Here is a 23,196-nt window from a genome sequence, read left to right as displayed (position 1 = left end):
GACCAAATCTAAGCAGCCGCTGTTGTCCGTGCCCTGGGGTCGTTAAGGTTAGGCCACCAGGCTTATGAGGAAGTTGTCCATCTCAGCCACTCCCACGTTTCTGCTCCCGTGTAGGAACCTCAGCTCTGCGGGGGAGGAAGCACGGAAGCAAATGCGATCCTGTGAGGGACTGGTGGACTCCCTGTTGTACGTGATCCACACATGTGTGAACACATCCGACTACGACAGCAAGGTCAGTGCTGCCTGCTCATGTGGGGGGCGTCAGCTGCCGAGTGCCATCACGTACATGCCGGTGGTTCTTGCTGAAATTCTGGAGCCTCTCCTCTCCCGAGGCTGCACTCCAGATCAAAGGCCAGCCCCTCTACAGATTATAAGTAGACAGGAACAGCGCTTGGCAACTTAAGAAAACAGCCTTACAGCCAAGAAGACAGTGACTCTGCAGTAAAGGACCTGGCGTGGGTTCTTGGCTTTCTCTGTGGTTCTCCTAGGCTCTTTCTCAAGGCGATTGCCCTGCTGCTGCTTCCAGTTCTGTACTCCCTACTCCTAGAATCCAATCCATCTGTACTTGAGTGTCCTCTAGATAAATTCCTGGCCCAGACACTGTAATGCCCCCAACCTCCTTGCCCTTCTTGTTTTGTCCCATTGCAGTCCATAGCACCCACCCCCCCAGCACCAGTCTTGAGGCACTGCTCTGTACATCCCCCTCTGCTGTTGTCCTTCCTGTCATTCTGGTCCCAGCATGAGTCCTGTACCCCTTATGTTTTCTCCATCCTTCCCAAGTACAGAGTATTCTGCTTATCATCTGTCAGTTGTGACAACCACCCAGGATCTACCCTGGGGGCTTTGGAAGGGGTGGGCAGGGGACGGAGAAATGACAAGTGTCAGGAGTTCCGGGTGGGCCAGTACATGGTGTCAGAATGGGAAGGCCCTTAGTAGTTCTTAGGCCAGAAAGATAAGTCTGGGGGGAAAAAAAAAAGAGGAAAGCTGAGTAATGGACTAGAGGAGAAGGCAGGAGAGAAGTCAGGTTCTTATATGAGCCTTGTTGAACCACATATCTGCATATGAAAGTGAAAGGGGTGAAGCAAGTTGGAAGGGGAAGCTTGCCAGGTAGGCAGTTTTAGACAAGTATGAATTGAAGGGACAATGCCCTCTTAAGTAGAAGTGTGATACAGACTTGAGGAACAAAAGACCATGTGCAGGAGGTAAAATATGTCAACAGAGAATCACTGATCATTCCTCAGAGGGAGGCCAGAGTCAGGAGACTGAGGAGGAGGCAGAGGTGGGACTTTGGAGTAGGTTTTCCCCAAGGAGAATGTCGATGGCTTTGTTGCCATGCTGAGGATGTACATGGTGAACAGTAAGGTTCTGGTCTCTTGGAGCCACCTGGCACTGCAGCAGCCCTGAGCAGAAACACTGGGCCACAGCCTTACACTTTTTGACCAGTAGAAAAACAGAGCCTTGGATGTGTTGAGCATGTCCCTGCATCCCCTCATTTGGGTACCCCACAACAACTCAAGAGTCATAATTCTTTCTTCAGATTGTTTCACTTTTCCATAAATAAAAAGTCATTTTTCACAGTCTATACTTATTTCCTGTCGGTAGTGTTTGGAGCAGAAGCATTCTGCTCTAGTGTGCTGTGAGGTCTTTAATTACATGCCATGCTGGGTTTCAGACCGTGGAGAACTGCGTGTGCACTCTGAGGAACCTGTCCTATCGGCTGGAACTGGAGGTCCCCCAGGCCCGGCTGCTGGGGCTCAATGAATTGGATGACTTACTAGGAAAAGAGTCACCCAGCAAAGACTCTGAGCCCAGCTGCTGGGGGAAGAAAAAGAAGAAGAAGAAGAGGACGCCACAGGAAGACCAAGTTAGTATTTTCTTTTGATATGAAACTGTGAAGTGTCTTTTTTCTGGAACGAGAAATCATATTTGCTGAGGAAGAAAAAATTCCTACACAGCTTCAGCGAAGTCTAGCAAAGATGAATGTTTTCAAGTATTGGAGAGAGTGCTTATTTTGCTTCCACTTAATGAGTGCTGTTTGCCTTTCAGTGGGATGGAGTTGGTCCTATCCCAGGACTGTCCAAGTCCCCCAAAGGGGTTGAGATGCTATGGCATCCTTCAGTGGTAAAACCGTATCTGACTCTTCTGGCAGAAAGTTCCAACCCAGCCACCTTGGAGGGCTCCGCTGGATCGCTCCAGAACCTCTCTGCTGGCAACTGGAAGGTGGGATGTCTTCTTCTGCTTGTCCACACCTCTTTGTCTTTATTGTCAGGTCAACCATGACTGTGAAAGAAACATGGTTGTTTGGAGTCTGTGAAAGGGAGAGAGGAAAGGGGAGACAGGCAGTGGCTCAGGAGATCCGTAGATGCAAGTTATACAGTCCCTCTCTGTGAAAGGTGAAGGCTGGTGAGAAAACAGACCATGTCACTACCGTGTGGGATCCATAGGATGTGTGTGCTGTGGGGTCATTGAAAGAGGACATGTAACCTAACCTAGTAGGGTGAGGGGTAGTCAGAAAAAGAGGGGCAGTGGGGAAGGTATACTGAAGGGATAATGCTACCCAAACGGAATCTTTAAGAATGAGTTACAGTGAGGCCAACAGAGTCTGAGGCTGGGGTGTAGAGGGAGCAGTCAGACAAAGAGGATAGTAGGACAGGGGTCCTGTGGTAAGGAGAGACTACTGTGGGTCGTAGAGAGTAGGACAGGAGATAGCCCAGGTTGGAGTTGAACATCATGGACAGGCCTGAAGACCAAGTCTGCAAGTGACCTGCAGAAAGAAGGGCCACCAGAGGGTTTTGGCAGATGAGTGACACAGAAGCCAATGTGGAGAGATCACTTCTGTGCCGTGCAGTAGGTGGGTCCGAGGAAGAGGGGCTAGGGGCCCTTTGAGAGCTAGCCAGCATCTAGACAAGGGATGAGGAAGGCCTAAAGTAGAGCTGCTAGGGGTGGGGGGTCGGAGGGCAGCAGGTGCTGTGGAAGAAGCATAGGGGCCTCTGTTTCTCTCTGAGCTGCTTGTAAAACATAGGAGTCCGTGGCTCTCACCTCTCCTTAATGAATATTGCTACCACTACAAGCAAGATCTCAACTTCGTAAACATCACCTAGCAACTTGCCAGCCTGTCTTGTCTGAAACATTTTTAGCCTCTAGAAATTGCCTAACAAGTGCTGTATCCTGTAATAGTATGGTTATTATAATGCTTATTTTGGACTACTTTCCCCCAAATCCTATATCCCAAAATGAGACTCTTTTGGCCACTGTATTGTCCATGGCGGTGAAAAGCACTGAAAGCCTAGTGTGATTGGTTTCATACAGATGGCTGCTATGTTGAATATGCACAGATAACCATGGTCTAGATCTGAACCAGCAGAATTATTTTGTTTTTGTTCCTAATTGAAGTACTAATAACAGTGAGGGCTCTGAACCCAGACCACCTGGCTCTGAATTCTTACCCCTCTGCTCACTGGCTGGGGGCCTAGGCTCTCCTCAGTTTCCCCATCTGTAAATTGGAGTTAAACTTACTTTATGAGGTGATGGTGAGGATCACATTAAATGGCAAATGTGGGGGACCCAGGACAGTTCCCAAGAGAGACTGAAGTCACTAAAACTGCATGAAGGCTTTACCCTGTAGCAAGTCATGTACCTTATTACCCCCTGTAGATTTCATCTGATTTGGAAAATAAGAGTATTGGTTTCATATGAAGAATGTTAACAGGATCTTTGAAATTTATTATTTTCTCTTATTTGTGTTATTAAAATAATATACTCCATTGTATGCAAGAAACTGGATGGTCATATATTTTAATGTTTTAAAATAATACGGAGGGCTAGTAGATCTTTTCCCTCATGTCTCGGCTTAGTCGGTATTAGACATTTAATGAGTGACATCTGTCAATCATACTAAATTTCGAAAGAAAATTTATATTGGTAAAAATGCCAGTTAAAGCTCAGCACTCAAAACAATTTAAAAGATCTGTTTCCTAATGTTGCTTTTTCAGTCATTTCACTGATGACTTAGCATTTCTTTCCAGTTCGTATGGTACACAAACTGACTCACTGTACGAATGCCTCAGAGCCATAAAATAATTTCTTGCCTGCAGTTTAACAAAAAAAAAAAAAAAAAGCAGCAGCTAACTAATCTTGAATCAGCATGCATTTTGCACACAAATATAGGGGTTTTTTTTGGCAATGTATATGAATTATGATGCTCTATGTTTCTGGAGAATTCCCTTTCTTCTCAGGCAAGGGATTTTTCCAAGCATTGTCTCTGACAGGTTAGTGAACACTCCATATTTTTTCAGGGAAGATAGAAAAAATGTCCGATGGAGACAGGTTCTCCTGTACTGTGTGTTGAAAGGTAACTGTCTCTGCCATCCCATAGATAGCTCCGAACCTGGCATGGAGCCCACTGCAAAGAAACCACACCATCCTTCCTTAATCGTGTTTATGTATCTGAGGTAGAAAGTAATCACTGCCTTCTTTCTCCACAAAAATATCTGGCAGATGGTGCTTTGAGATTTTCAGGCTTTGGGATTTCTTTTCAAATCAGTCATCGTTGCTTTTTAAATCAGTCATCCCGGCCTATCTTTCTCCCAAACTATGGTTTTCTCTTTACTGCCACCACAGATCTAATCTCCAGTTGGAAAGAAAACATTCAATCTATTAGTCCACCTTTCAGAAACATCTTTTTTAAGTGACAGTAACTTACAAAAGTGGCACTCGTTTCGTGTTATTTATTGCCTTATTTTGCTCACTAGTTTGCAGCATACATCCGGGCAGCTGTCCGAAAAGAAAAAGGACTCCCCATCCTTGTAGAACTTCTGAGAATGGACAACGATAGAGTCGTTTCTTCTGTGGCAACTGCCTTGAGGAATATGGCCCTGGATGTCCGCAACAAGGAGCTTATAGGTATGTTCAGTGACAGACCGAGCTGGAAAACCTAGACATTATTCAGGGAAGGTACATTTTCAGAAAAGCAGAAATTCCAGTTATACATTACAATACTATTTGATAGCTTTAGCATCTCTATTTCCCCAAAGAGATCTGTTTCCTGAGCAATAACAACCAAAAAAAAAAAAATTTAAGTCTCCTTTTCTAGCTTTGGACTACCTGTTCATACATACACTGACACTACCATGATCCAAATGAAAAAGGAGATGAGGTGAGCGTTTTGCAGCTTCCCCGCTCAGATCTGTGTAAATGCTCATGCTAGGGCAGAACCACTGTCTAAGGTCATTTTCTTCCAGGGCAGAGGCAGGACTTACATGAGAGAAACAAGGCCCCAGGGTGTACAAAGCATGAGGAGACTCTGCTCTTGGGCCCATACAGGGGTTAGGGTGGTATTTGTGTGAGCCCAAGAGAGAGTGCTTCCTAGGCTTGCATCCTGGGCACTTGCTTGCCTCCAGGGTATTGCTACGTCCCAAGGAGGGTGTGAGATAAAGGAAAGTCAGGGAATCAGGAGCCCAGCAGTGGCGCAGTTGTAAAACGCTTTACTCTACGAAGCTTACCAACATGCAGAGGTTCTAGGTTCACGTCTAGGAACCTCCCTAGGTATGTCGGACTGGTGTATGCCTGTGATCTGCAACTGGCTGAGGCTAGGGCTGGATCACAGCATCAGGACCCTGTCAGGGCTGTTGCTTCTCTCTCTGTGTGTCTCTCCCTCACTTGTAGGAAAAATAAACAAACTAACTAAAAAAAAAAAGTTACTTGTTTAAAAAAAAATAAGAATCAGGTTAGAAGCAGATGGTGAAGGGCCCTAACACAACTGGACCCTCACGGGAAGGTCACACATTTGGGTTCTAGGCCTCTCTGTGCACACTAGGTTTGCATTCCCGTGCCTGTAAGCCAGGCTGGCTAAGGGTTGATGGTGGCATCGAGACCCTGCTGGCGATAAACTCTCTCCTTCTCACTCCTCCTCTTATTTCTTTCTCACAGAAGAAGTAAATAAACTTTAAAAAAGAAAACTTCAGGGACTAGCAGTTAGCGTAATGGCTATGTCGCTGGACTCCCATGTAGTTGACTATAGACCGAGTCCCGGACCCGGTGGCTTAAACTCATGCCGGGTACATGTGCGTGCATGCCCAGGATCCCGAGACAAGGGATTGCGGTGTGGCCATCCCCCTGGGGGGTGATTTCTCACTTTCTGTCTCTCTCTCTCTCTCTTTCTGGTGAGCGCACACACCCTATAGCAAAAAAAAAAAAAAAAACAAAAAAAAAACTCTAAAAAAAAAGAGAAAACTTCAGGGATCTCATTGACCTGAGCTTCAGTCCTAGCTCACTGGTTATATAATCTGGAGTGTCTTATATAACCCCACCCGGGCTCAATTCCTTCCTCCTAGATAGGAAATGAAACTTTTCCTCAGTCCCTTCTCCGAAAGCAAGCTGACGGTGCCTGCTGTCCTAACTGCATGTATACCGGTGAAGGGAAATTGAGGGGGCGAGGCAGCGCCTTGCAAACTGCCCAACTTCCTGCCAGTTGCACAACTGCTCACAGGTCAAGGGAGAAGCAGGGAAATAGGATCAGGACTGTGTGTGAATTCCTGTGAATCTGTAGTGAACATATATTAAAGTATGCCCACCATTGTTGGTGGGGGAGTGGAGAAAGAGAACAAGGGTACTAATAATTGCTCTGAAGGAGTTGTGAGAATGAAAAAGCCCTTCACACAGTGCCTGGTAGAATTGCTATTTTAAATTATGTCCTAGATTAACTTGCTCTGCACACATGTTCCTATGAGCCAAACCATCCCCACGAGAGAAAAGCTCCTCCACACCCTGCCCAAGTTCAGCTCATGTCTAATATCTAGATGTGTCAAGTTCCCACGGTCTCTTAAGAGAAATTATTTCACTTTTTAAAGAGAGGTGATTTGTTTTCACTATTTCTATATTGTTTGAATTTCCTGTAAGAAGCATGTAAATTTGAGAGTTTGGTTTTTTTCTTAAGGTTTTGCCATAGGACACATAGGCTCACCTGCCAGGACCCGCATGGCTAATATGCATGCTCAGAGTGAGACAGCTGTAGATTAGAGAATAAACATAAAAATAAACATACAAAGGCACATAAGCAGAGAAGGGGGGGGGGTGGTCCCAACTCAGCCAGGTTTATTCTTTGAAAGGGCACAAAATGGGGCGAAGGGGAAGTGGAATGCAAAGCCGGTTGTTTTCAGAGGTTAATAGGCTGAAGATTTGAAGGCCTCTGGTACCTTGTAGTTCTATGTAAGTTTTCTCTTATCTTCTTGGGCTTTTTATGATTAACACATATAGCTTCTTTGAACCAATACTGCTTTGCAGTCTCTACACAGGGACAACTGGCATATTCATTTGTTAATGGTGTCCCTTTAGCCTTGCAAACAGCATCCTAAAGAACCTGATTTCTGCATGTGTTTAAAGGTCACCATTGTGTTGCCCAGATTGGCCACCCTCTACACTAACAGTGAGAAATCACCTCCCAGAGAGAATGGCCATGCCACAATCCCTTCTCCATTCTCCTTGGATTTGCTGCATGTACCCCAGGACTCAAACCACAGTCAACCATGTGGGAGTCCAGCACCTTAACCACTTGCTGGTCCTGAAATTTGAGAATTCTTAAAGAAAAAAGTAAATAATCAACATGCACATCTTACGGCATATCACGTTCATAGTCCACAACTAGGACAACACCAGTGTTCAGAAAGCCTTGAGCTGGTCCTGCCAAGCACTAAGGCCTTTGAGAAGGACTGTGTGCAGGGTCCTGGCCTTCTCTCGTGCACGAGTGCGTCCTCTCTCCAGTAATGAGCATGTTTTTCCCCAGCCGGAACTCCAAACTGTCCCTTTACTTTTCCTGGTTTCCCTATAAAGATTCCTTCCTTCTTTCCTTCCTGTGAGGTCTGAGCCCCTCCCAGACTCAGTACTTGGCTCTAGTATACCCAGCACCTCTATTCTTAGGAGCACTCCCCTTCTCTGACCCTTCACACTCCTCACATCTGTCACCAGCACTAGCAATGGACCTTCTTTTCAATGCTGTTTTTGCAAAGTAGTAATGTTTTGTCACTGCATAAAAGTGACCACGTGTCTGCTGAGTTGTATCCCTATCCCACCCCTGCTACCCAGAGCTGCTATAGGCTGAGGGGACCACTAACTAGGCCCCCCAACTCAATAGGCAGTGTGAGCTGCCTCAGCCCAGGTCTCAGTTCAGTTACCATTGTGTCTTAGCAAAGTGACAAATTACATGTCACAGACCCTTTGGTCATTCATGAGTATTCAGAATCACCAGTGCTAACTTATCATCTGTTCTCAAATTCCACATTTATCTTCCAACCATACAGTGTCAGCCCTGTTTTTCCCCTCTCCATAACAATGTCAGCTGTGAGTAGGCTGGGCCTTCTCTTTCCCCAGCTGGAAGTGACACAGCGTATAGTCAAGGCCTGTCCTCTGCTGCTTACCACTGGATCGAAATATTAATAGGTCTTTTAGCAGCCACTCAGCAGGGCGAAGGGGGACGACACAAACTTAAGACGATATTGTGCACTTGAGCTTTAGTTCTTGTCTTGTTTGTAGTGGACTTAATCCAGTTTGTCAGTTGGTAACTGAAATTGGAAAAGCTAGAGGTAATAATATGTAATTTAAATGTATCCGGCTCACATGTTAAGATCCAGAGAAATTCAATGAGAAGTATGATTTGGCAGCCTTCTTGGTCCAGATTCAAAGATAAGGTTTAAAAGGAAGTTAAGGTATTTTAGATGCATAGGAATCCAATCGAGAATAAAATTTAGATCATAATTCCTTCATTACTCACTGTTATTAAAATGGTTGAACCAAAGCAGCTTAGTCTATGCAATTCTATGCACTGATTTATTTTCTTTCAGCAACTGACAGTAATGTTATATAAACCAATCATTTCTGCAAGTAATATTGTAGAGTATGTTGGCTTTCTGTTTACAATTAAAATTTGCCCTCTTTTTCTTTGCTGTGGGTTGTGACTCTTTTCCTTGATTGCCTCTTCTGAGGTTTTACTTTTCAAAGGACACATGCTATCAGAATCTTACAACAATAACAAAAGCCTAGTGCCTTCTGAAAATAAAATATAATCTTTTGCATTTGGTAGGTAAATATGCCATGCGAGACCTGGTCAACCGGCTTCCCGGCGGCAACGGCCCCAGCGTGCTCTCTGATGAGACCATGGCGGCCATCTGCTGTGCTCTGCACGAGGTCACCAGCAAGAACATGGAGAATGCCAAAGCCCTGGCCGACTCGGGAGGCATCGAGAAGCTGGTGAACATAACCAAGGGCAGAGGAGACAGGCAAGGCGGGGCGAGCACAGGGCATTCATTCCTGGGGCTTTCCTCTGACCTTTCCTTAGCAAAGGATTTCTTTCTGCATTTCTTACATGTCTGTAGGCTAAGTGGTCTCCAACAGTGAAATGTGTGATGTGAAGGAGGCATTTTCTTTCATGTGGCATATTTTCGTCATTTCAATTTAACAGCCCTCACTTCTACATTGGTTTCTGTGTCTTAGTCTGTTAGTTGCTATAACAAAATATCACGAACTGGTTGGCTGATAGGCAAGTCCCAAGATCAAGATGCCAGCAGATTCAATGTTTGGTGAGAGCCCCTTTTCTGGTTCATGGATGGTGCTTTCTAGCTCTGTCTTCAGAGGTAGGAGGGGCCGGAAGTCTCTCTCAGGCCTCTTTTATAAGGGCACTAACCTCATTCATGAGGGCTCCACTCTGGTAATCTGATTACCTCTCACAGACCTACCATACCACCTCTGATTTCATCACTTGGGGGATAGGATTTCAACATATGGATTTGGATGGGACACAAACATTCAGACCATTAAGACATTGGCCATGACAGCCTCTGGAAGAATCAGAAATGGCAAGATGAGGAAAACGTAGGGGGCACCATTTCTCGTGGGCCTTGACTCTCCTCTAAGCCTGAGGGCCTGTTCTGCAAGAACATCTTTCTGAATCCTCAGTTCTGGCATTAATTCTTCTGCCTGCTACCCAGAAGGTATTCAGATCACCACTCTGCAACAGGACTACAGCGTGGCCTCAGGTGTGTCCTCGGCTCAGCTCACACATTTCCCTTTGCTCTGGATGACACCTAAGTGATGAAGCAGCAGAAGTGGGGATGAGAATCAGCGGTGACAAGGAAGACTTCCGGTCATGGAGCTGTAACAGTGATTATCAACTTGCCTTAGTCTTAGAGACGTGGCAAGTAGGAAGGCTTGGTACTTTCTCAGAACAACAGGACAGGGGCCACCAAGCCATAGCAGAAGGGCACCTCCCTCCCCCTTCTCCACCCCAGTGCCCTACTTCATTCTCCCCACAGCACCACTTGCCCTGGCTTGTCTCTGTGTCTCCCTCCACAACCTGACTCCACCACAGCAGGAACTTTGGCTTTTGTGTTCATTGCTATATTCTTAGCATCTCGGGAAAAAGCCTGGCCAAAAGGGGCCATCAATCATTTATCAATAGCTGATCAACAGTGCTGGAACTCATATTGTATCTCATCTAGTCTCTTAGCTTATACTTTTGAAGGACTTGCTAAAAAAAAAAATGTAGCAATCCCTGCGCCCAGAAATCACATCTATCAACATTAGCAGTATTTCCTCTTTTTCTTGTGTAGCTTTTTAAATTTTATTAGTAATAAATGTATGCCCTCTCCTTTCTATTTTAAAGGAAATGAAACATTACAGATAAAGCTAAGGGTCCAGTCTATTAACTCTCCCTCCTGATCACCTTCCCAGTCCCTTGAAGTACCTATAATCAATTTATATGCTTTTAAAATGCCGTTAGGTAGTTCCCACATGTGAAAGACATGAGAAGAGGCTGGAAAAATGCCAAGTTGGTGCCAAAACTGTAGCATATTTAAAAAAAAAAAAAAAACTCCAGCTTGTGATGTGGTTAAGGTGACAATATTCCATCTGACTGATCATGCAGTTCGAGTCCTAGACCCAGCTGCTTAAAAAACAGAGAGAGCACATGTGTATTGTACCCAAAATTCTGAAAGGAGGGAGAGAGGGAGAGATGAAGGGCAAGGGATTCTGGTGTGACCACTCATTGGGGAGGTGCTTTTTCACTTTCCCACTCTCTCGCTCTGGTGAGTGCATGCACCCACCCTCTGGCAAGAAAAAAACATTACCCCATGTAATCTTTTTTTAAAACCATAGATCCAAAAAAGTCCTGGACCAAGTCAAGTGACTACAAATGCAACTTTCCTCATGATTCTTTGACCAAGTATTTACTGCTTTACCTGCTCTGTGCCAGTCACTGTCTATGGTGCTGGGCTTACAGCAGTGAGCAGATCACGTGATAGACCCCACCCTCAGATAACCTGTGCTCCAGGTGAGGGAAGGCCAGGCACCAAATGAGTAATAACATACAGAGCACAGCGGGTGGTGCTGACGGGTCAGGAAAATAACTTCAGGGGAGGCTCTAGGGGAGGCCAAGGAAGAAGGGGTCAAAGGCCTATTGGAGCTAGTGCCTTCAAGACAGACCTGAAGGAAGGAAGGGAGAAAACAGTGCCGCTCTTTGGGAGAAGAGCATTTGGGGATAAAGAGAGAGCCCTGTGTAGGGTGGGAACAGAGTACCATGGAGACTCCAGCTTCTTTGACCACAGGACAGAGTTGCCACTTACCAAGATGGGGAAGCCCGCAGGAGGAGAAGGGAAGACCAAAAGTTTGCCTTGGACATGTGACATTTGAGATGTCTAGAAGACAACCAAGTGGAGTGTCTGGCCAGCAGTGGGACTGGGATGTGCAAGTTGAGTTCAGGGTTGAGGTTAAAGCTTGAAATAAAAATTTGGGAGACATCAGTGTATACATGGCTTATTTAGAGATGTGAAATTGGATGAAGAAACTATGTAAACTATATAAACTAATAAACTATGTTTACTTCATGAAAGAAGTAAACATAGTTAGAGAGAGGTTTGAGAACTGATAGCCTTGACAAGCAGGAGCTAGATGTCTGGAAGCCAAGTGAAGGAAGTGTTTCCAAGGTGAGCAAGTGTCAGGTGCTCCTGCTTGGTCAGGTGGGATGCAGACTGAGACTTAACCACTGGATGTTGCAATATGGAAGTCATGGATTTAAGAGAAGATAGGATAGGGGCTGTCAAGTGGCATGGTGGTTAAGGCGCTAGACTCCCACATGACCGATCATGGTTTGAGTACCAGACCTGGCAATTTGCTTTCTGTCTGTTTGTCTGTCTCTCTCTCTCTGATCAAATTTTTAAAAAATAATAATAAATATAATTAAATACATAATTCTTTTTAAAAGAAAAAAGAGAGAGAAGATGGGATGAAAGAAGTTGGAGGTGAGAGTACATAACTCTTCTGAGGTGATGTGCTGCATAGGGAGCAGAGAAATTTCCTTGCTCTTCTCATGAGTCAGGTTTCTGCTCATAGAATTTAGATATGAAAATATCTAGCCTCAGGCCAGCTGGTGGCAAGGTGGTTGAGGCAGCTCGTTCCCACATGGTTAACTACGCAGTTTGAATCACGGACCCAGCAGCTTAAAAAACACTCAAGCATGTATGTGTATGCTCCCAAAATCTCACAAGGAGAAATAGAGAAGAGATCATCCCCCGTGGGAAGTGTTCGTTCTCGTTCTCTCTCTCTCTCTCTCTCTCTCTCTCTCTCTCTCTCTGATGAGCTCACATGCCTCTAGCAAAATTAAATACATACTGTATGTGTGTGTGTGTGTAACTGAGTATACACACACTCGAGAAGGTAGGACCCTGCCCTCTACAAACCCTGGTATGGAGAGGAGATAGGTGTCTGTATACCTTCCTCACTAGCTGGAGATACAGATATACACACCCACATCCATACCCTGCTGAGTGTTGCAGTTGTCCTACGCATGCACAGACGCTGCCCTTCTTTCCGTGTCCAGCTGCCCAACACTTGAAGGCAGGGAGATAAACAACAGCATTAGTGGCAGGACCAGCTGTGAACAGGCTGGCCAATAGGTACAGGGGCCCTACTCCCCCAAAACCTACCTCCCAGAGGCCGTCTGGATGCCTGACATTTCACCTAGGTTCTTTTCCCTCAGGTACTGAGGTGGTGGTTTGCTGTGGTCCATTTGGGAAGTATCGAGTCAGAAAGGTTTTGAGTAGGTTGTTTTACTTGTTTCTTCTGGTAACTAGGTCACTGAGAGGCTTGAGTCTCGGGCAGTGGTGGGTGCAGAAATGGCTACCTCCAGCACAGAGCCTGTGCAGTGCCTGGATTTACCCACACTTGGCCCTCACCTAACCTCACCTAAACCCTCAGACTCATGGGCAACCCAGACGCTATTGTTAGGGCAGAGGTAGGAGCTTGCAGCCTGCTCATCTCTCCCTTCTTCCTCTGCTTCATGAGAGTTTATTTGGAAGATAAGGAAAAGAAGAGGAAATCAGGCTTTGGATCTGTGTATACACTGGAAGTCAGATTTGCAGTGTTTAAACAAATCCTGACGACAGGACTATTCAGTCATCCGAAGCACGGGCCATGAAGACCACTCCTCGCATGGTGATCTGCAGGCCTTCGCTAGGGCCGGAAGCTGCACTAGCCTTCCCACTCAGCAGTGAGGCCACTGGATTAGAGCAGCAGCTCTGAGGTGACACTCACCGAGGCATGGTCATTAAACAGTGCCAGTATTCTCATGTGACCTCACAGAGGGGAGGGAATAGCTGTGACCATTTTTCCAAGTCAAGCATTAGAACACATTTGTTCACATAAAGGTATAAATGATAAGGCAACAAGGGTATTTAGATAAAGGGCTAATAATGGGGAGGGGGGGTTGTTTGGAGGGTCCCCAGACCCTCAGGAGTGAGGTCCTGGTCACATTAACCCAAAGCCCCAGTGAGGTCCTCAATCCTTGGTAGGGCCATGGAGGGAAATGAGAGCTGAGGCATTATAAGGCCCCAACCTGGGCTCCTCCCAGCCCCAGTGTCTCACCACAGAGCTGACTGCCTGAGGGCCTCGCTTTGGTTCCTGTCACCTCCGGCCAGTGCTGAGCTTGCTCTGCTTCCAGACACACTCGATTCCTTGGTGGTGTGTCGCAGCAGCATCCTCCGCCCTGTGGTCCTAAGCGAGATGGTTTCTTGGCCACTAGTTTGCCTCCTGAATCTCCAAGGGGAGCCTGGGGCTGGGCTGCCCACATTCATTAACACCCGCACTCTCTCCCCAGATCATCTCTGAAGGTGGTGAAGGCAGCAGCCCAGGTCTTGAATACATTATGGCAATATCGGGACCTGAGGAGCATCTATAAAAAGGTAACCTACGAGAATAGCTCTGCCATAATTAGCATTCATCTGAGCACACATTCGTAATCATTTATTGTAATGAAATGTCATTATTCATTTTGAGAGGTTTCTTTTTCTCTCTTAACTCCCCAGGATGGGTGGAATCAGAACCATTTTATTACACCTGTGTCGACACTAGAACGAGACCGATTCAAATCCCATCCTTCCTTGTCTACCACCAACCAACAGATGTCACCTGTCATTCAGTCAGGTCAGTGGGTAGACTCTTTTATGGGAGCATTTGTGCAACAAATGCTGGGACATTGTTTCCCACCCAGAGAAGATCGCACAAAAGCTGATTAAGCCTGGCACCTCCATCACTGCTTGTCAAGCTGAACGCCTTCTTTGGGAATAATACACTATTGTACTCAATGGATCCACTGTCCTTCATTCCACTTTAAAATATGTACAGGTTTACATTAGCCACAGAGTGCAAAAGCATCCCAGAGCCCTCTCTCCAAGATGCTGCTTCTCAAGGCCTGAGAGGGGGCCCTGGAATCTACGCTCGAAAGCGGAGTGGAAAGCACAGCTGGAGACGTGTTAAGCTGTGCCCAAAAGCAGCTGCTCTGTCTGCCAGCTGGCCATTAGTTTGGAATGTCCTCCAAAGTGATTCTGGAGTTTGTTTGGTGAAACAGGGTCCTTTGGGTCAGCCAAGTGGCACGATGGTTACAGTAGCTAGATCCCACATGGCCAAGTGTATGGTTTGAGCTCTGGGCCTGGCATCTTGGAAAGCAAACCAGGTGCATGTGTGTTCGCCCAAAAGCCAGAGCAGAGGGGAATGGAGAAGAAGGGACTACAGTGTGGCCATTCCTACCCTCCATGCGGGGGGAGGGGGGGCGCGATTTCTCACTTTCCCTCTCCCTCTCCCTCTCCCTCTCCCTCTCCCTCTCCCTCTCCCTCTCCCTCTCCCTCTCCCTCTCCCCCCACCCCTCTGTCTCTCCAGCAAGTGCACATGACATATAGCAAAAACTTTAACACCAAGATCTTTGGAACACTGCCTGGGAGAGCCTCCTCCAGTTAAACCTCCGTATCTCCTGGCTGCATTCCAGACCCCCAGCATCCACAGCCAGTGAGAACAGGCCTTACAGAGTGGGTTGTAGGCATTCCCTTTCCTTTTTCAGTTGGGAATCTTCACATTCATGCCACCTACCTATGTATAGTATTTCATGTGGTGAAGAGAATATTTAAATACTCAGACTACATTTTTTTTTTACATATAAGGGCACAATACTACTAACAAGCCAAGGTGATCCTATAAATTTAATTCTTAACTACATGAAACAGGAAGAGCAATATCTTGTTTTTATTTGGCTTTAAATCACCCATTTTGACGTACAAATACTATCTGTTACATTCAACTGTGCCAGTGCTGGCAGTCTTATTTCTCATGTGGACAAATGTGGCCAGAAAGACTAATACATGACCAGCGGTTCTTGCTACATAATCGGGTGTCTCCACTTGTACTCGGAATTTTTTTTAATTATCTGTATCTACTCTGTATGCTATATTTTTATATCTTAGTGTTTTTTGTTGTTTTTGAGAAAGATTTTTGCTATAGGGTGCCAGAGAGAGAAAGACAGAAAGTGAGAAACCCCCCGGCAGGGGAATGGCCATGCTTGCAGTCCCTTCTCCTCCATTCTCCTCTCGGGATTTTGGGCACGCACACACACACATGCCTAGTGTGAGTTTTAAGCCACCGGGTCCAAGACTCAAACCATTGTCGACTACATGGGAGTCCAGCAATACAACCATTATGCCATCTGCTGTTCCCTTACATCTTAGTTTTAAAATTATGAGGTTTTTCTGTTTTTTTTGGGGGGGGGGGGTTTGTTTTTTTTTTTTCCCAAAGACACCTATGCGTGGTTTTTAACATTCTTGCTGCACTCCCACATGTAGCCCAAGGCTATCTTCTTTTATAAAAATGCTCAAAGTCCTTTAGGGATGGAGGAATAAGGAATCAAGACATTTGGCTGCTTAACAAAAGGCATATGAACAGACAAAGAAGAATTTCAGGCAGAGCAGTACATAGTTTCTAAGAATGAACTTGTTTGGGGGACCTCTTCAATATACCTGCTGGGCAGTGTTGACCAGCGCTGGCCAAGTGCCTGCATACTTATCTTTTTATTCTGTCCAGAGGTAGGATATATTTCACTCTTGCTTCTCTGCTTATTCTAAGAGGTGATCATCCATCCCCTAGCACAAGTATGGGCCGTGCTCATGGGCACGCCTGATGCCTTGGTAATGTGACTGTAGGAGGTATGCGGGTATGTTTTCTGTCTTATTACCTTCTAGAACACGAGCAAGGTGAGTAGCACATAGAAGTGCCCACACATGCTCACCCTGTGTCAGCCAAGTCACTTTGGAGGGAATTTTCAGTGCCAGTCTTCCCTTAAACTGTCAGCGCCTACAGAACCACTGGTGCCAAGGTCTGGCGCGTATTTTCTTTCAAGTGTATCACATGAAGAGTAGCCTCTTTTATTTGTAATTAACTTTAGTAGAAACAGGACATTTTTTTCATGGAAGAAAACATATGAAAACTTTCTCACATCCTCCTACACAGAAATGTCCGAAAGGAGAACCATGGATAGGTAGGCTATTTGTAGATTGTTGTCTCAAGCTGGGACAAAGAACGTGGGCCCTTGGGAGGTCAGGGCTTAGCACCACGAGCTTCTCGGGACTCTGGGCTTACTGGGCTTCCATCAGTGCCTGACAGCAGATTGCCATAAAAAGAATTACAAACTTTATGGAGTGGACACTCTCATTCAGATACATTTAGAGATGTAGACATTTTTGATATAATTAAAAATCAAAACATGCCATAAAGCTCCTACTCACCAAACAGCTATACAAAAAGGATAGTAGATGAGTGTTTTACAAGCAACCGAATTGCGATCATAAACTAGCAGATGTACCTCCTGCATGCCTAGTGAGTCGTCAGCACTCACAGCATTCCAAAGGCCTAACCCCATCCCTGAGACACACCGCTGGGGACGCGCATGATTCCGCTACAGCTCCTCCCGGGGTGGCTTGCACTGCAGCTTGGGGGTGGCCTGCAGGTCGCAGCCCTGGGATACAGGTCTGGCTCTAAACTCTCAGCACGGCTGTGACCTGGTTTTTAGCATCAGCCGCCTGGCATTTCTAATTACCGACCTTTTGTTCTTCTGGAGAGGATTTTCCGGAGACACTGACAGCCTGATTTCTCTTTCTTCCCCACTTCCTCTCTCCCTCTCCTTTTGCTTCTCCCTTCAGCTGGCAGCACCTCTTCCTCACCAGCACTGTTAGGAATCAGAGACCCTCGCTCTGAATACGATAGGACCCAGCCACCTATGCAGTATTACAATAGCCAAGGGGACACCACGCATAAAGGCCTGTACCCTGGTAAGACGCCAGCTGGCTGTGTGACACGGTATCTGGAAAGGCCACATTCCAGGCCCGCGGCCAGTGGCCCGGGAAATAGCCTATGCCTGTACTGAGATGCTCCCCCAGCAACAAACCTCGGGTCCCTCTCCGTTTCCTACTTGAGGAAGTTGCCTTCTCCCTGGTTGTAAGTACAGCAAGCTCATGCAGTGATATAGGGGCCACAAATCAAGAGGGCTGTGTCCCAGTGTGACGCCATTTCTGGCTGCCTGGCAGTAACCCCCTCACTGTTCCTTCCCTGCTCGAACAGTCTCCCCTCTACCTCTCTCCCACATGCATCAGAACCCTGAGCTAGTGCAGCTCTGCAGGCCTGCATCTTCCAGGCTCATCTCTTAACTGCAACTCAGAAAATGGAAATCAATTTCATTTACATTTTCATGGGAGACAGTTACAAAATGTACAATGGGATTCTCTCAGAGGATGACTTTTTTAAGAATAACAAAATTAATGTTACATAATATGAAGATTTTACATGCTATTCAAAAAGCTGTGCATAGAATTTATTTAAAGGATGCCAGCCTGAACGGTGACCAAGATTTCATATTGTCCCCATTCTCAACTGTCTTATAAATGATTACTCCAGAGGTTTCAAGTAAGTCAATGTGAGCAACCCAAAGAAAAAGTAGTCTTTTCAAAAAACCTATTTATTAAAAAGAAATAAATAAAAGCTGGTGGCAACTTAAGTACTGCTGGGGGAGCCGTCTCAGTGTGCTGTTGTCTTTGGAACTGTGATTTCGCAGGACTGTTTACTAATCGACCATTGTTACTATGGCAATTAATAGCTCAGAAAATTGCAGATGCTCCGTTTCAAACACCAAGCTCCGGCAAAAACCTGGAGTGCCTTGTTGCTTCAGGTTTGCAGCAGCCTGCCTTATTTTAAAGATCACATCTTTAGCATGCACGTCCTTCTGGATCTTTGCTTGCTTCGATAAATTAATTCGCCTCAAGTATGTCTCAATTTCCTCTTTAAAAAAAATAAAAATCTTGCTAGCCTTAACAGCGATAGAAGGGTAACTGATGACATCAGCAGGAGCCTCCATGGACTCTGGAAGTTGGTCATCTGGTTACCAAGTGTTTTTTTCTGTTTTACAACATAGTTAAGCGTGGCACACGCAGGGCTATGCTTCCGCGTGGCTCGACTGCTTAGAGGACGGCTGTGCAGGGTTCACCTGCACCTGTCCTTCCAGGCCCTGGGGTTTGGGTCCCGGCTGTTGTAAAGGCATGGGGCTTGTTCTGACTCTCTGACCCACTACTCCAGCCATGCTGCTCAAAGCCAGCAGAGAGGTCCGCAAGTCTGAGCAGAGTGGGAAAGGGTATGTCCATGAGCTGTGCCTCGGCATTGCTTCTTGGTGAAACACACACATGGCCTGCTTTTGCCATATTCTTGCTTTTAGTCCCTACTAAGCCTAGAGCAAGCAGCAGCAGGCCTGATCCGGAGAAGCCAGGCTGCTGCCTGTCTTAGTTTGCGCTGGAACTGGGGAAGGCAGACCTGTCAGGGACAGCGCTGGCCTAGCGCAAGGGAGACCATGCCGCCTAACGCAGAGTAATGAGCGCTAGTTTTAACGTCATCAAATATTTTCTTACAGGCTCCAGCAAACCTTCACCAATTTACATCAGTTCCTATTCCTCACCAGCAAGAGAGCAAAATAGACGGCTACAGGTGAATTTGCAGTACCATTTTACAGAAGGCCGGTTAGCAGTAACACAGTAAGGGGCCACGGCGGTTGACTTCTCAGAGCTGGGCCAACGTGGCAGGGCCCAAGGAGCTTTCCCTGGGGATCCTCACTCCTCAGGAACTCACCTGTGCCTTCCCCAAAGCACTCCCACGGTAGCCTCACCTTCTTGACTGTCCGCATCTGTGCTACTGAGACCACCATGCCACTGCCGGAACCACTAAGAAGCCTTTGGTTCATGTTCTTTCGCGCAGCAGTTTCCTTCCCCCACTCTTTTTTCTCTGTTTAGCTCTAAAATCTCTTCCATCCTCTGGGTGAGGAAAGGTTGGTAAGCACATTTCACTCTCTCATCTCAGCATCTCCTTTTTGTGTACCTCATTCTCCATCCTCTTGACTTCGTCTCTGCCCAAAGTCTATGATTTAAAAGCCCTGGGTCCAGGTCTGTTTGTCTTGGAGATCAGAGTGGACTCAGCCCCCTCTGGGGTGGACCTCACTCAAGGGAGTAGAAACTGGTGCTTGTAACATGCTCAGTCTCTGCCTTCACGAGACGCCTACCGACAGTTCCGTGCTGCCTGGTGCCATGTCCACCTGAGTCATCTTGCTCCTTTTACCACCCAGTGACAAAGCAATTGGAGTGTCCCCTGAGAAGACGACATCCTGTCCTTCGGATAAGGACGTTCTAAGACCCACCCCCACCCCCATCTATTTCATCTCCTTAAATGGAAGAAAAAGAACTTCCCAAGTTACTTATCATTTCTGCTATAGGTTTTTTAGTCAGGAAAAATAGCCTCATAATCATTACATTAAAAAGAGAATTTAGCTCTGAGATCCTTATAATGTTAGAATGCCTTTAATTCCAGGATACAACATTGACACTTGCGGGGTAAATTTGTTACATCTTCCTGAGTGAGGGGATTTGGGCATAATCAAGAAGACAGACATAGGACAGTGACAGTTCAAAGAACTTAGTGTGAGGTCAAAGCGAGGACAGCACAAAGGAAACAGGGAGCAGAGTGCTCTGTGTGACTGCCCATTGTGCCCTCGGCCTCGCTAGAGATGGGGTTATCAGCCCTGGCTTGAGGAAGTCTTTTCCTCTGCAATTGTATTTGTTCACAGGCCTCTTCTAATTTTACTACTTTCCGCCCTCGAGAAGGAGCATTTCCAAAGTGTGACTGTTGTTCACCAAACCACATATGTCTTTTTAAAATTGGGAGATTGATTCAATCTTCATCTCTGGGGTAAATGTTGTAAAAGATGGTTCTATAATTATACAATTATCCAAGGCCCAAAAACACAGTCCCCAACTAAATGCATGATGTGCTAATAATTCCCCCAGATCAAAGTAAACATCAAGGCCATCCTCTCATTTGGCCTGCCAGGGGAGGAGGAACTAGCCAGGGCCACCTAATGCTGAGATCTTGGGCTTTCAGGAGGCACTGATTTTTCTAGAAGCCTGCCCACCTGTAAATATAGTTTAAAATCCTTAAAGCCTACTGGTAAACATACAGTATGCACCAAGAAACAAATTTAATCTTGAGACCACACATACTGAATATTGCTTAAAACATATACAACAGGAAGCTCAGGTTAATTTCTCTTAAGCCTCTATTTTTTAAAATTGCTTTTATTTATTTGCCTTTCCATTTTGTCAACAGCATCAACAGCTGTATTATAGTCAAGATGACTCCAACAGAAAGAACTTTGATGCATACAGATTGTATTTGCAGTCTCCTCATAGTTATGAAGACCCTTACTTTGATGACCGAGTTCACTTTCCAGCTTCTACTGACTACTCAACACAGTATGGACTGAAGTCAACCACAAATTATGTAGACTTTTATTCCACTAAACGACCTTCCTACAGAGCAGAACAGTACCCCGGGTCCCCAGACTCGTGGGTGTAGCGTCAAGAAGCTCGGCAGAGGAACTCTTTCTTTCTAACCTTGTTTGGATTGAGGTGAAAAGTCCGTCTTGCTGATTTGATGATGAAATGTGAAAGTGAAATGAAAGGAATGAGTGGAGAGTATATTTTTTTTTCTTTTTTGAGGAATTATCAGGGAAGTGAGGAAACCTTTGGGAGAGAACTTTCTAAGCTCTATTTAGGTGTTAGATATAATCCTTATAGATTCCGTAGTCTGGTGAAGGTGTGGGTGACGTGACGAGAGGTTTGGGAAATGGGTGAAATGAGATGGGGGATGTGCAGGTCAAATCAAATTACAGATGATTTTTTTAATGTGAATAAAGTTATGTTCTGATAGTTTGTACAGAAAAAAATAAAATGGATGCCCTTCATGTTTTCTTGCTATTACTAAATGTCCAGATTGTATGCTATTATGTCTTGTAAATTTCTTTTGTTGGTGTAAATATGGAAATGCCACATTGGTTAAGTGCCATCATTTGTAATGCAGTGTGTCATTTGAGAAGAGATTTGAAGAAACGGACAGCTTAAAAACCGAATGGGATACCCAAGGGACTGTTAGCAGTGAGAAACCAACTGTGACATCTTCGTTTCACAATGAGTAGCGTACTTGGAAGCACAAGTCCAGTCTGGTACAGCAGCGCCATGCCCATCCCCTGCCTCTTTCATAGGACACTTCACTGCCATTTTCTATGCACATGAAAGAAAAAATAAATGTGGAAATTTCATCCTTGGAAATGTGTTCCCTGTCCTTTTGTTTAGTTTTCTGTATAGAATATGGAAAAGCGGGTTTAATAACTGCAAATCTAATTGCATATTGGAAGCAGCTTAAATATAGCCAACTGTTTGGGACTTCTCCTAGTTTGATACCATTGATACACTTTGTGGTGGGATGGACCACACCAAAGAATGAGGTTATGAGCTTTCTTCCTCTTTATCTAACGTAGTATTTTCATTCCTCGGGATCTATTTTGAACCTAATGAACTCAGCAGCTTTATTATTTTGTTTTTCAGACTGTTCATGTGTCTCACACTGCTTTTCACTAAGAGAAAATACATCTGGCAGGCTGGCCATGACTAAATTGATAAAGACTCCTCTTGACATCATTTTTTAAATTTTCTACATTTAATTACTACACATCACTTTGCTTGTAAGTTGGATATACCCAACCTGAATACGCTGGCGCAGACGAATGGAGTGTGCAGGTTCCAAGATGGTCACTAGCCTCGGTCCACAGACTCGCTTCTGCCGTGTAGCAGTAGGGAAGGCAACATCAGCTTCAAGAACGATGGTTGGCACAAATATAATAAACTAATGTTCTAAATATTTTGCTGAGTAATTTCATGAGACAGGTAATTTCTGAATTAGGGACAAGGCCTAGAGAATCCCCCACAGACATGGCAGTGGTACACGGTCTATGTGTGAGTTTTTCTCCACCTGTGGAGATGGCAGTGGCCCCTGCCACAAGAGGCCTGAGGCCTGAGACCTTCCCAGGGCTTACTGTTTCCACCTGTGCACCCCAGCTCCTGGATCTCATATGAGGAACTAGGAACCAGCTGTATGACGAGTCAAACCCATAGCTTAGACTATCCTGCAAACGTGACACAAATTATAGATGAGAACTGATCTTCTATTTGTTAGTGTATGGGGGAAGACCTAAGAGCAAAGAGCTTTTTTTCCATTTTTTTTTAAAAGTCTTAAAATTTGTTAATTTTCATACACAGAACTTATTTTTATGAAGAATGGCTCAGGTGTTAGTGCACTTGCAATTTCAAAATCTTTTATAAAATTTCACTTTCTGGTTGAAGCACTTGATGTAAACTATTTACCTTTTTTTTTTCTTTTTTTTTTTTGAGAGTTTTTTTTGGTTTTTGTTTTTGTTTTTGTTTTTGTTTTTGTTTTTGTTTTTGCTATAGGGCGTGTGTGCTTTCCAGA

General features: G+C 45.3%; 1 protein-coding gene across 11 annotated transcripts in view; it reads left to right on the top strand.

The window, feature by feature from the left end:
• The window catches only part of PKP4 (plakophilin 4), a 186,976-nt gene extending 164,978 nt beyond the window's left edge, over window positions 1-21,998 (top strand). For 8 of the 11 annotated variants that reach the window (XM_027768448.1, XM_006168889.1, XM_027768451.1 and 5 more), the window contains 10 exons: window positions 115-232; window positions 1,673-1,864; window positions 2,047-2,220; window positions 4,752-4,902; window positions 9,074-9,269; window positions 14,138-14,222; window positions 14,346-14,463; window positions 17,502-17,630; window positions 19,256-19,329; window positions 20,998-21,998. In XM_027768448.1, coding sequence (XP_027624249.1) covers window positions 115-232; window positions 1,673-1,864; window positions 2,047-2,220; window positions 4,752-4,902; window positions 9,074-9,269; window positions 14,138-14,222; window positions 14,346-14,463; window positions 17,502-17,630; window positions 19,256-19,329; window positions 20,998-21,246 — 1,486 coding nt within the window. In that variant the 3' untranslated portion in view covers window positions 21,247-21,998. The remainder of the gene's footprint in view (window positions 1-114; window positions 233-1,672; window positions 1,865-2,046; window positions 2,221-4,751; window positions 4,903-9,073; window positions 9,270-14,137; window positions 14,223-14,345; window positions 14,464-17,501; window positions 17,631-19,255; window positions 19,330-20,997) is intronic. The other 3 variants (XM_027768453.1, XM_027768449.1, XM_027768450.1) reach the window with 2 other exon arrangements.
• The last annotated feature ends 1,198 nt before the right edge of the window (window positions 21,999-23,196 follow it).

The sequence above is a fragment of the Tupaia chinensis genome, unplaced genomic scaffold (assembly GCF_000334495.1).
Source record: "Tupaia chinensis unplaced genomic scaffold, TupChi_1.0 Scaffold146346_2, whole genome shotgun sequence".
Lineage (NCBI taxonomy): Eukaryota > Metazoa > Chordata > Mammalia > Scandentia > Tupaiidae > Tupaia > Tupaia belangeri.
This window is presented reverse-complemented; position numbering and strand designations above follow the sequence as displayed.